This window comes from Cydia amplana, chromosome Z (genome assembly GCF_948474715.1).
Source record: "Cydia amplana chromosome Z, ilCydAmpl1.1, whole genome shotgun sequence".
Lineage (NCBI taxonomy): Eukaryota > Metazoa > Arthropoda > Insecta > Lepidoptera > Tortricidae > Cydia > Cydia amplana.
Window position 1 is genome coordinate 30,999,753 of NC_086096.1, and position 14,932 is coordinate 31,014,684.

Here is a 14,932-nt window from a genome sequence, read left to right on the forward strand (position 1 = left end):
AGTGTATGTATCAAATAATAGGTAATTAAATAAGTTTCATCCGACATTTTAATGTAATAAATGTCAAAATAATCTGCTGCTCGATCTTGGATGGAATCAGAAATTACAGCTCTAGCATAGTAGGTATGATATGAGATTTCCAGTGTCAAGAGTACCTAGGATTACCTCGTATTAAACAAACCATATGAGAGTATGATTGTATGTTTGAAGACGAAGGTACTTACTGTTTTGTGTTCTGGCAAAAGCCGATTACGTTTCACACAACGTTTATCAATGCACGACGTGTTATTCAGACGTTAAACCAGTATTTATAAAATATGCAATCTTACTGCAGGCACACCCTTGTGGAGAAATCCGTCCTTGCAGTAGGACCAATGGTGCAGATTTCGGTCGGTTTTTCCTGGCCATTCTCATGATTTAAAGGTTCATAATTAAGCACACCAATTCGGATTGTTAAATTGATATTGCCACATATTCAGATTATATTCTGTACCTCCGAACAAGTCATAAATACACTGTGACTTTCCGGAGCGAGTGGAGCGAACCTATAGTTAATTCACTGATATCAATTATATTTTAAGAGCGATATGCATCCCTTTCATACTAATACAACAGATTAAGAGACGTAAAATCCAGACGCCAAGTAGGACGCGACGCGTGTCGGCCGTTTACGTTTTTTGTCGCGCCCGGCTAGAGCAACCGGGTTACCGTTCGGAAACCGGCACCCGTCTATATGTAAATACGTCTCATAATAATCATAATACGATATGATAAGTATCACTTGCCTATTCTTGATGTCACTGCAATGATTGGAATCGTTATCTGCTGTTGTTTGTAGGTATAGGTAAGTTGTAAGTAAATAAGTGGGTACCTATTAGTATTCAAGCTGTAGCACTCTATGAATACCTACAAAAGATCTTTTCATATACGACTATCATTGCTAATAGCAGTAAGTAACAATAATTAATGCTAATGGAAATCGACAATTCTGGATTGTATCCTTGTTTTAGTCTAATTTCAGTCTAGCCACTAAACCGGAGCGTGAGTCAGAACCTTAGGTCGATCAGTTGGTTACTCAACTTACTATTAAGTCTCATTGTTAGCAATGTTTTTGCCGATTTCAATTATTATTAGACACCTACAGTCAAGGATTCCTCGAATTATTGGTGTAACACCAAAGTTCATTCTCGTAGGCGCTACAAAATCATCTCATACAATACCTATTCAAGGAACGTGTAAATTCAGATCCTACGACCGCAATTAAAACAAACCCGTTAATAAAATGCCTACAGTCTGACCATACCTATTGTTCATTGACTGAAGGATAGATTGGCTTATTAATGGAAATAGTGGTGGCCTCCCTCTACTTGCAGTCAATTCCTTTAAACTGGTGGTGAGATCACATTTGGCGTAGTCACGTAGCAGGCGCAATTGTCACGTCCGCCAGAAATCTTATTTCGCCCACACAAATCACAATAGCGCCAGTATATAGGCCACGTTTACCTCTTTCAGGAAATATTTATCAACACAGCTATTTATACACGTGACATATAGGTAATAATTATAAAAACAATCCGCAGAATATACAGGGTGACATTTGAGTCGTGATCAGTAATATGTTTTTCTAACTCCGTAAACAACGAGAAATTTAATGTGATTTAACGTGTTTATGAAGTTAGAAAAACATATTACTGATCACGACTCAAATGTCACCCTGTATAATAGAAGGGTGTTTAGTCAAAAGCTAGTAGGTAGTGAAATAAAATCGGTATTTGTAGGACATAGCAAAATTTATTCTTACCTACTATTTAAAAAGAAAGCCCTATGACCTGCTTTGTGATGTACTAAATGGACCATTTTTTTAGGACGGAAAATACCAAAGCGGTCTAGATTGATCGTCCATTGTTAAAAATTTGGGTCTACTGTTATGCCGAATTTATTCAATAACATCCTGTAAACCGGCGTGTTCAATGTAGTGACGTGTATATTGGTAATCCTACACGATGCGAGTCAGCTACAATGGCATGGCCTTAAACGCGATGTGTAGGTATATTTAAAATGTATATTTGTGTATGTATATTATCATGTTAATCTCGACTTGTATCTATTCCTATATCAACTCTCTACGATCCTGAATCAAACTGTTTGTGTTTAGCCTAATGGTTGACTGGTAGAGAATGCCTTTAAGCGTTAAGTCCGCCATTTGTACTTATCTTTGTAAATTTATACAATAAAGTTTATATAATTACTAGTTAATTGTTAATATTTAACATGTACAAATGAGCACTTTACTTCTGTTATCACATCAGTCATATGCCGTTTCCATTATTAGGATTAACTGTTTTAGGTCAAAAAAGACCAACCTGTAACCCCTTCTTTTTGTATTTTTTCATGTACAAAATATTTAGGACTTTTTACCAGTCTTGCCCGTTAAAGGGTTAAAAGATGTTAATTGTTAAGAATGATTGTTAGTCGAACGAAAGCCCTTATATTTAACAGGTGATTCAGACTCTACCTACTCTACAATCAAAAGTAACATTAATAAATCGCAAAGTATCATTAGGATGCCATGCCTACGCGCAGTGCTCAAAACCAAACAAAACGTGCACCGCGTACCAAGTACTAAAGCTTAACATGTGTTTGGTATTAGCGATTTAGTTAGCATGAAAATGCGTCTGCAGGCATGTGTGCGTCCTGAACTGGTCGATTTGAAGGTCAATCTGGTGAGCCGCTGTGATAGATATTGGCAGTTTGCGTCACACAATGAGCGCAAAATATTGGGTTTTAGTCGCAAGATGATCAATACATTGCATTCACGATCACAAGAGAGGCATATGTATATGTCGTAGTCAGATCGTATAATCCGCCGTATTACATTACGGCTAGCCGTTTTATAAAACAGGGGCGTTTTGAAATGCGGCGGTTCGACGATTAGCCGGATTGTCATTGCGATACGTTCTTCAATAAGGCGGCCTACGTTTAGCCGCATCGTATGTCCAGTTAGTTAGATTGTAGAGTGACCAGTTCTTTCGGCCGTCTACGTAACCGGAGTTTGACAATGTTTGCAATTTAATTTATTTTTACCATGGGCCTACCGCAGTGACATGTGTTTCTTTTCCAAAACATTTCCTTCACAACTTAAATAGACGGAGCCGACAGTCAGTCCGACGACAGAACAGTCCGACGAACTCCAGATTTGATGGACACCCCAGAGTTTGTTGTTGTTATGTCAGGCAGCGCCACGAGTGTTAAAAATGGGAACTAAAAACTGTCAAAGCGGCGGCTAATGACTCGCTGTATTACATTACGGCTAGCCGTGTTGAAGAACGTATGGCGCCGAATACATTCTGGCGGATTTCCATTCAGCCGCATTCAATCCGGCTAATCGTCGAACCGCCGCATTTCAAAACGCCCCTGTTTTGTAAAACGGCTAGCCGTAATGTAATACTTATCTTATGATTATGATTGAGGACGCTGACAAGCTAATATAAATCTTTTCCTTGTTTAGTTCAAAGCATTTGCTATAATTAAGGCAGAATTTAGCTTCCTGTTTTTCATCTAACCGACACCAACCCAACGCTAACAGACAGTAGGCAGTAGACCTTAAACTGACGGATTATGGTAAGCGTCCTAGTGCTAATGCTAATAAAATAGATGGTGCCCAATAAATGACACCCTGCAATCACCTCTACTAGTCTACTCACAATGCATTGAGTTTAAATATGACTATGACTGTGATGAGCATTCGGACCTAATCGAAATAGGACATGATTGTAACAGGACTTGTAAAGTGACTAAATAAAATAATTAATACGTATTTTTGTCCTAATGCTAATTTTAAATATTTTATATAGTATCAAAAACAATAACTGACATCATGATCTGGGGCCTATTTCTCGAACGGTATTAGACTAATATTATTAGTCCACGAACTGTCAAATCGTATGGGTTACTATGGCAACACACTAATAATATTAGACTATTACCGTTTGAGAAATAGGCCCTTGCTAGGTCCGTTATAAGAATCGATAAAGACATTTGGCCTTCCAACGAATACGTGTTGACTTTTTTGTTGCAAAGTGAAGTAACAATTTAATTAATAATTTTAATGAACTACCCTAACTACATTTTAGACTGCGTTTTTAGTAGGTACACTATCTGAAATGTTCTCTACAAATTCTACAATGGACCTTCCTCTTATTTAATATACTTAGATTATTATCACTTACGAAGCACTTATGAAAAAATATAGTACCTATAACATAGGTATAAGGTAAAATATAGTATAGTATACAATATAGAATTAATTTGAAATTATTTTGGTCAGCGAGGCAAGACAAACACTTGTGTGTAATCCTCATACTGTTTGTCTTGCCCCGAGCAAAATACACTATGTTCTTATTACCCCACCTTACCTTACTTTAGATCATCATTAAAACAATTAAAAAATTAAAATAATAGACAAGGGTAGGTCCATGTAAGTATAGCATTGTGCTATTATTATAGGTTCGTTGATTGATCGGACTCTTGAACCGAAGTGGGCATTCCTTTACTTCTATACAATGATCACTCTGATGCGAAGGAATCTACGTAATGAACTGGTTAATTATAATAGTCTAGGCTTGTATACGATACATAGATAGTCAGTTCTGTTCTGGGTTTCTAATTTAAGTAATGTTTTTAACAATCTGGTATACCTAGTATCCCTTTAACATTTCCGTAAACGTATGAAATTACATATATACAGCGTGATTTTTTAAAGTCTAACCATGTTTTGTGGATGAATTGCAGTATAGATTAACTGGACATATTTTATTATGTAACTAACCCCCATATTGCGACAAAAAATCTGCCGTTTCATTTATGTGTTATAAGTAGGGCTTCCAAATACCGGACTTCTCACAATACCGGTATTAATACCGAAACTGTCTTCATCAATACCGGGATCCCGGGATCCCGGTATTGGATATGAATCGCTTGAAAATATATAGTTTTATTAAAAAGGGGAATTAAAAAGGCTCACTGGAATACCAGATATGTCCTAAAAGATATTACAACAATAAACAATCAATGCCGCCATCTGCAATAATTTTATTTCACACTCCAGGTTGGTAATAATTTTATCCAATTTGTTGACTTCACCTCACCAGTCACATTTGTAGTCCAACTTAACCAACCAGACAACATTTTTTCAAATTTCCGTCAAAATTGGTTTGCCATTATTACAGTTATCCTTGCTCTTTCGTTTTATTTTTTGATAAAATTATGAGAACTAATTATGTTAATGTAAATGTCACTATCATCATATTCATCACTCAGATAACTTCAGGATTCATCCACCACCAACCACCAAATATTTATCTGACGCATAGGCAACGATCTTGTTTCAATAATAAAATGAGGGCTAGAGACCAGTTAGAGTTAGACCAAGTAAAGTCTGCAACGATTTTGATAGCATACGCAGTACGCAGTGCAAGTGTTATTTGTACGTCATAATTTCATACGTTTAAAATAACACTTGCACTGCGCGTGCTATCAAAATCGTTGCAGACTTTTCTTAGTCTAACTCTAGATGCATCTGACGTTTAGTAAGCTTTTTGATACAGCCGAATATAATGGATTTAAAGGGTTTATACTGCGCATTTCCCTCGTTTTTTAAAATACCGGGATCCCGGTATTGCATCTAAAAATACCGGTATTGAAATATGCGTTTAAAAAGACGGGATCCCGGTATTTCGGGATCCCGGTATTGAAAGCCCTAGTTATAAGTTATGTTATAAGTTTCGGCGAATCATACCTCGATGCAATTTATACTGATACAGTTACATTCCTCTTTCTACAATGGGTATATTAAATAATCATGATAATACTTTTGAACTCCAATATGAATATTTTCAATTATAGTACAATTTTTTTGAACTGAGCTTGTTCACTTACCTGTTAAACAATGGCATTGTTTTATTACAATGCTATTATCTGCTTTTGTTCTCGTAAGCGCCAACTGGTTTACTTACAAAATAAGTTACAAGTACATTGCATGTATATTGAATTTTTAACCTTATTCCTTGTTGAATGGGGTTAAAATGGTCTAAAAAGATACTATCATATTCAATCTTTTGTAAAGTCATCCACCTTAGCCACAACAGGGAAGTAGTCTGGTGCAAAATGAAAAATAAGTTATGTTAGGCATTATTTAGTTAGTGAATTTTATAGTCTATTGTTTAAAGAAATAGAGTCGTTAATCTATACTAATATTTCAAGGCGGTTATAATCTGCTTTTACTACGAGGTAATAGTTATCCTAATTTGTGGTTTACCACTCATGGCATTGTATTCTTGAGACTCTTTAAGTATAGTTTGTAGCTTTCTAGTAGAGCCCAAAGGCTTATCCTATTGTCTATTGTTCAGTAAAACCGCACGTGCTACTTACCTGCAAAAAAGGGTCCTAATTATTCTATTTGGCACCTGAGCGCGGGCTAGTCCAACGCTCAAAAAACCAGTATAGGTGCGCTCTCCGATAACGCGCCTTTGTTACGCATCTCGATGACACATTTTAGACTGGTTCTGTAGCGTTCGACTCGCCGGCACTCAGTAACCGAAGTACCGATTTTTTATGCAGGTGGTTGTGGCACGTGGCACGAGCGGTTTTACTTAACAATAGACAATAGGATTAGCCTTCGGGCTCTATTAGAAAGCTACAAACTATAAACTAGCTCAGTTGAAAAGATTTACACTATACATACATCATCTGCTGTTTTATTTCTATTTCATATTTAATGGTTTTTTTAACTATGTCCAGCATTTATGATACCTAAATTAGGAATATAAATTCAGTTTAGTTTGATACCGCAAAACGCTTTAAATCTTTCCACCTAGAGTCTGTTCGGAAAGAGAAGAGTCGTGGAATGTATTGGGCTCCACATTCCACGACTCTTTCCGCACAGACTCTAACTACGAACATTTTAACGGGGTTTGAATTCAGTTAGCAACAAGCCATGTCAAGGGGCACTAAATAGCATGGCATGCCAACAAGGAGCCTGGACCTTATAGAACCGAACCGCGCCGCTTGCCAGGTCATTGTTTCGGCTTCCGGTGCTACAACTGTTGCACCTTTGTTCAAAGCTAAATACCGGCCTGCCCGTAACGTATCCGTAGTACTTAGGTACAATATTCAAGTTCAATATTAATTAAGTATATAATGTATCCCCTTATTCTCTTTAGTACCTATTCATTAAAAAAAATCATTGCATTGCGCTTGTCACATCACAAGACGACGACTTATTGCAGCGCAGACTACACTTCTTTATGCAATTAAAAGCAAATATAATTAAATGCACTAGACAAATACCTACAATGATCTGCAATTTAATTGTTTACTTTGAATAGATTGGGTGACATAAGATTCAAATACACATGTACTAATAATTGCTACGGAAGCATGTGTATAGGGCAAAATGTAGGTAAGTCATTGTATTGAATAGCCGTGATATGTGAAATGTTCCCGCTCTGGCTACACTGAAGCATTCTCACGCCACCACTCGACTCGGATCTTACAATGTTGATGTGTTTACACAAAAGAAAACAAGTCAGAATTTTTGTGATTAGTTCTGGGCGGCTCGAATCCACCGCGTCGGTCGAAATGTAAAGTGGGCTAATTTGTACCGACAGATTTATGAGTTTGTACGCTCTTTAGGTATAGTGTATGTGGTTAAGTATGGAGCCACGCGCGGCGGGGAAAGTGGTAATCGGCCGAGACCTACCTCTTCGCTGACTTAACGACCGATAATGGAATATGTATTTCATAACTTTTGAATCCCTTCATTAGGTAGCTGCTGGGCGGAAATGTGGTCAGGGTCGGGGCGGGGATGCGTGCCCCTATAAATAAATTAACAAAAGTAATTTATTTGTAATTAAATCATTACTTATATATGTAGGTATGACATTAAAAGGATTCTTCCTAATATATGTAATTCTATTAATATAGTGTGGACTCTAATAATGACCCAAAGCAGCGACTATAGGAACTGCAAATCTTTACACGATTTCATTTCAACATTGAAATTATCGTCAAATTCGTCCATGCCTCGTTTAAACCTTTTATTATAAAAGATTTCTTCAGAGTTTACAGTTAAACATTTAAAATTTATCTTAAATGTAGTAAATGACTATATGTTCAGTTTTAGCTTTTATTGGATACAATATCATAGTTTGTCGGATAGGTTACTATTATTTTAAGTGTAACTAATCGATTAAATTTCATTTAACATTGGTTAAACGGTGCCCTTAAAGAAAGAGCTTAATGTAAATACATGTTACCTATAGTTACCTGCAATGTAACACTTCAAACTTCAAGTATCATTATAGATTCATAAGATCTCATAGTGATTCTTATACCGATCCTAACAATTTATTTACTTACTTTTTTACCTATAAATACCTTCACTTCATATGCGTCAGACAAATTAAGCTATGACAATATGAAGTTTGCATTGTAGTATACATATAATAGTATTGACTAAATTGTTTCCTATGATAACCCTGTATGTTGTACGACTGCCTGTCCAGTGTCCGCTAAGTATGCCGGTGTAGTCTGGGCCCAGTGAGCAACGAATGTTATTAATGTAGTTGCTTACTTTCTCCTGGATAACGGGCCATATTACTCGTACGAATTAGGGAATCGATAGGAATGCTACCTTAAACGTTATCAACTTATCGCACAGATAGCTATTTCAAATTTCTAATTTTTACTTGGTATTATATATGTGTAAACTGCACAGTGGGAGAGGAAAATTGATGCCCATATAGTAAAATGTGAATATATATTTGTGAGCCTTAACATTATATAAGTATTTTAAAGTACTATTCGATATTCTGCCAACTGTTAAAATAACCAAAACCTAAATTACCGCATTAGGTACATACCTTAGGTAATTCTTAAAATAGGTATTAAAGTAATCATGAAACTATTTGTTTAGCAAATGCTATACTTCATTTAAAATTAGACTTACGAAAATACCATTTTCTACGTTACATACTTGCTTTGAAATTCTCTGCACTTGGTTGTCCCGTCATTTTTACCTCTGAAGGCTTCAAGATGAGGACGACCTTTCATCTGAAAATGTATTATCAAGGTACAATACCTCAGTAATAACTCAAAATAACACATTGTCCACAAATCACGGCATACACCAAAGCATGGGAAAACAAACTATGGGAAAAAAAATGTCAGAGCACTTTAGAAATAAACTTTATCAGCACATGCCGTTCAAAAATACGCGGCAAGTCACACTATCCTCCGTCCGATAAAGATTTTTTATAGATAAAAGTTATGCAGATTTTTATTGTTAAGTATCTTGTTTATCAAACAGCAAATGCTTATTTAACGGTAAGTTATGAATTTTATTGGGTGTTCTGATTAGATATTAGTTTAATAATAATAAAATAAAGATCAAGGGCCAGATGCAGAAGGCGGTGATCTTGGACACGGCGCGGATAGTCCGCCGGTTCCTCTCTGCTTGGGCCTTGCCCCGCTGCTGGCAGCACCCTAGGTTAGGATTTTTTATAATATGTTTATATGTATTTTTTATTGTTTTGTAAGTGTTTTTATATTTTACTTTTATATTCATATTATAAATCACCTAACCTAAGAGTTCAAGTAAATAAAGAATAAAATATTTTATGGTTTAAAATTTGATTGATATATTTAATTCACTACCTATATGATATAATATTTATTAAGATAAGAAGGAAATTCTTGAGCATTTATTGGATCGGGCATATAAAGTCGAAAACGTAAAACATATAGGTACTGGAAGAATATCTTAGTAAGATTCAAGCAATTATTTTATTCACATTTTTGACGCACCACCCATTCTATTCTGTATACTGTGTCATGTGCGTGACCGTTGCCACTGACAGTCCATCCCTTTGTTATCGCAATCGAAATGTCCGTAACAAGTCATAAAACGTTTAGAATAAAATATTTGTACATATAATAAAATCGTAGTAGGTGTAAAGGGGCGTATTTTTTTTGTTGTCCCCTACACTTTTTTTTTCAAATTTGGGATTTTTTATGCTATTTCTACTCAGAATCACGAGCTCTTTCTATCCTAATAGGAGAAAAAAAGTGTCCTAAGGTTTTTATTCCCATTACGTCACCATTTTTCATAGACTTTGTATGGCGGTCGCGGAATGGAAAGATCGATAAATGTATGGAAATTTTGGGACACTTTTTTCTCCTATTAGGATAGAAAGAGCTCGTGATTCTGAGTAGAAATAACATAAAAAAATCCAAATTTGAAAAAAAAAGTGTAGGGTACAACAAAAAAACGCCCAAAGAACAAGCTACGCAATTGGTAGTAGGTACAATTTTAAGTCTATTCTTTAAATAGCTCATTCATATATTAATAGCAAATTAAAAATATAGGTACCTACTTCAATTGAAAATTCGGGTTTAAATGTAGATGTCATTCACGTATTCCTTTCGAACTTTTCGCTGCGCGTTGCTGTTGCAGGACGAGGCCTCGACACACATCGAGCCGTGCGCCATGACCTAAGCCCTAATAACGGGTCGAACCTGACTCGTGTGTGCGCGGCTTAAGACCTACGGATAAGGATCGCATGAATTAATTACACTTATCGTTAACTCGGGTCGAATCCCGGAGAGTTGTATGTCGATGCAAATTGCATAGCTCGTGTTGATTTTTGCATTAGGTAAAGCAAATTTTGTCGAGTGGCAATTCTTAACAGAATAATTAATAATTAGGTAACATATTTTTTATTGTTTTCATGTTACTGGTAGGCTAAACACCTACAGCCTACACTACGTGGGCTAAAATATCATTACGGAAAGTGAACTTCGCACGAAATTTAATATTTCATGCGTTCATTTTAACATGAGAAGGAACGAATCATCTGGTCGTAAAACTTCTCAAATTCGGCTACTTTTTGAAGGGCAAGGTTGTTTTCTTATTATGATGATATTACCATAAAAATTTCCACCTTCGTCGAGAATCTGATATGTTTATTTTATTACTCTGTACCAAACTTGGCGCACGGGGTCCTTTCAATGTCAGACCGTCTGCTACAGGCGTTATTAATTTTTTTACTCCAATGTATTTTGTATCGATCGACCTATTAGAGTTTTCTGTGTCCATCAGTAATTTGGTCTCTGGTCTGCGAAAGGTCTCTTGCGACAGTGCCTGTGCGGACGACGAGCCTTATAGGAGCGACTCCTGATACCAGTACCATAAGGTCACTGGTACTACCACCGACTCTCTCGTAGCCACGCAACCTCTTTTTGGCTAGCAATAAATTGTCGTGGGTCCGTTAAGTCCCTTTTGTTATGAAAAAGGTTCACCTACTTTTCTTAGTACAGATTGGCACGGTGACTGATTAAGCCCCCAAACACCAGATTTAACTAGAAATGTCGTTTATCAAATCCTTGGGCCATTTTCCAAATCCATTAACGAGTCAGCATATAGTGTTTAATAAAGTGTAAAATAATAAAGACTGATAATCTGCATACATAGTGTCGTGCCTTTAGATCAGTCAGTATGGGAAACTCTGAAACTATATATAAGACATACGAAGATCTGTTCTTAGGAACCATGTCTTCGATTTTAATAACATGAAAAACTGCATTCATACTTTAAAAAAAACCTGTAACTCAGCTCGAGAATCGAACCCGGACGTTTTGAAAACTAAAACTAAAAGTATTTTTATTTAGATATCGATTGTGTAGGTCTTATTAAGCAGTACATTTTACTATACAACATGATGTCTAAAATGAATAAAATGCATTGTTTTCATATTCTTTAATTTATTTTAGCAAGTGTTCGAAATGACCACCGCCTATTTATTATTTTGAGTATAGCTTTTTTTTAATGTATGAATGCAGTTTTTCTTGTTATTAAAATCGATGACATGGTTCCTAAGAACAGATCTTCGTATGTCTTATAGTTTCAGACTTTCCCATACTGACCGATCTAAATGGGCCACCCTGTATATTTCCCACACACGGCACTTCAAACATGTGTTCTATTTTCGATCAGTAAGACTGACATTCGATTGTCATTTTTGAACTCTCAGCCTGGTAAAGGATTAAAATAGATACCGCGTAAAATCGTATGCCCGTGGACCCGTGGTAGATAAAACAACAACTATCGTATGTATTTCAGTAGGTACTAGCTTACCTTATTCTTAATAACCGCCTTACGCAATGGTTGGTGGCAGGATTTCACAACACAACGCCACTTTTAGTTAACCTTTGTTCCATGCCATAAACTACTTGAACCAACCAATACCAAGTCGTAAGTAGTACCTACATACCAAGTAGAGAAGAGTTACCTACTGAAGTATATACCTAGATATTTAATTGCGACAGCTTACTTATGTCTGTGCGATTAGGTTGAGAGGCAGTTCGTGTTTTTGTGTACACATAGGAATATTCATAAGTTAATATATAAGTACTGTCCAAAATATAGCTTCCAATTAGATAGGTACGGTTATCTGCATGCCAGCCCCCCACACGGAGAGAAAAAATATTGTTCGAATTAAAAACCTGAGTTCTAAAAGACGGGATTATCAAATTCTATTAATTTTTACATTTTTTTTCTAGGCGATAGAAAATAATATAATTTCAAGGAAGTTTAGTAAATACTACGTATTAGTAAAACTGTTTTATAACCGTTAGCATAATCTACTTGTCATGGGACTCATGGGATTCACTAAAATTTTACTAATGATTAATATTTTTTACTTGTTTCTACTATTTTTTTCTCTCCGTGCATATATAATATGTGCATATGCCTAGTCCATATTTAGGGAATTTACTCTACTGTTAATAGGTAGTGTTGAACTAGTTACCTATGTAGGTAAACTAGGTAATATCAAAACTTGCTGCATGTGTATGAACCTACAGTTTACAGACCAGCATTTAAAAATACTTCAATTACTTTGCCCACTAGGTATCTACGTGAATTTTTTTATATAAGTGAACAGAAATTTATTTAACATCTTTTCTAAGTAAATAACGAGTTTGCAAAGCTTATATATCATAATTATAAAACTAAATTCAGTAGTGAGGCACATTCCTAACACTCCACTATTCGCTAGGTGCACGACTGATGCTGCCCTCATTTTGGCGGACTTTCTACGTTAAATCTTATGGTGGAGTAAAATTAGTTCAAGCGGCTGCCGCTAGTACTAATGGCGGACATTCCATAAGATTACCTGTGTTTGTGACGATCAGCGCCACTTCCCCCTCCACCGACTTCGCACCTTGCCATGTTTTTGTAGCATTAGAAAAAAAGGTAAACAATCTAGATGTGTCTTTTTATTGAAAAACACTTTTGAAAAAGTCACGTAAATATGTAACAATTATGAATCATCATATGCGATTATTTACATTATTTGTTTTCATATGTAATAGTTACTGATTTTTAAAAAGCGTTTTCAATTAAAAGACACGTTAAGATCACGTAGTCTTTTTCTAATGCTAAAAAAAACGAACTAGGTAAGGTTTATTCGGGCAATTCCGGAAATCGGTAATCCCGAAAATCATTGTAAAATCACTCATATTCCGTTGTAATAAGAGTCAGCTTTCGGAATTATCCGCCACTATCGTTCATTCGGAAATACTCGATACACTTTACCTATTGTAGTAGTCTTTTTTTTTACTAAACTTTTAATATCTATGTATACCCATACCCTGCCTATATAAAAAAACAACGGGTTGCACTCCGGGAGTGCCGGCAGAAGTGAAAACTCAATGACATTGTAACAGTTTTTCGATCAGGTCACGTGTCCGTCTTACGAATTTTCAATCTGTCGTATCTGTCGGTCACGTGACCTGTCGCGAGTTTAACATTTTTTCCCCACCTCAAAAAGTGCACAGCGCCGCTAAAGAAGTTTTCACTTCAAAAATATTTTTTTGATCTCTCTTTATCTTTGTTTACAGTTGGAAAACGTGCAATGCTGCTTGGACTTTCTTCACGCCCAAAATGTCCAAGGTTTAGAGCAAGTGACAGCTGTAGACATCCGTGACGCAAAACTAAAAGCTGTACTAGCTTTGTTTTTTGCGCTAAGTCGGCACAAGCAAGCATCGAAACAAAGAGCAGCGCCATCTAGCAGCAATGCTACAAACGTGGTGAAAAACTCAAGCGAAGATGTGTCCCTGAGTTCGGTTCAACGCATCAAAGGTGGCAGCAGTTGTGATGAGATTTTAACAGCCTGTGGAAATAACATCGATATGTCAACACTAGCTGCTAACAGGTAGGTTTCTAGAATTAAAACTATAATTTAAATTAACTTTTTTTCGAAGGAATATATCTGCCCACGAAGTTCTGACCGTGTCGATAAATGTTATTTTAACGCCATCTAGCGACGACTAGTCGCACTAACAGTTAGCATATACACTGTTAGCCCGGATGCAGTATCTTATCAAACAGTACAGATGGCGCTACACTTGACTTGTTATTATTAGAGAGTGAAGAGTATTTCCTAGAATAAAGATCTATCAACTTCAATTCGGTAGTATAGGAATACTATTACTTATTCTGTAGTATAGGCAATAAATTCAATTAATTTAACATGAACTTGACAACCTCAAAATTAATCTGGATAATTTCGATTACTCAGTCGATAGAAGATAATAAAATTACACAATAGGGAATATTACGCGAAAGTCTGCGTAGGGGGCGCCACATCAACAACAAGTAAACAATCTAAGGGTCTACCGCAATCGAGAGAGTCGACATTTTGTTACCTAACATCTCTATCACTCTTGCATATTCGAGCGATAAAGAGGCAGATAGCTGAGTTTCGATTTCGCGTTTCCCGGTAGACCCTTTGTAAGCAAACCGCCTTGATGTATCAATGTCATATTTGATTGTCTGTGAAAACATGTCAAAAAACAGTTTAAGGTACAGTAT

At 36.2% G+C, this 14,932-nt stretch overlaps 1 protein-coding gene across 1 annotated transcript in view; it reads left to right on the forward strand.

Moving 5' to 3' along the window:
- The window catches only part of LOC134661126 (protein sickie), a 231,065-nt gene that overhangs the window by 74,985 nt on the left and 141,148 nt on the right, over positions 1–14,932 (forward strand). Inside the window, exon 3 of the mRNA XM_063517077.1 lies at positions 13,960–14,273. Within this exon, the coding sequence (XP_063373147.1) occupies positions 13,960–14,273 (314 nt within the window). The remainder of the gene's footprint in view (positions 1–13,959; positions 14,274–14,932) is intronic.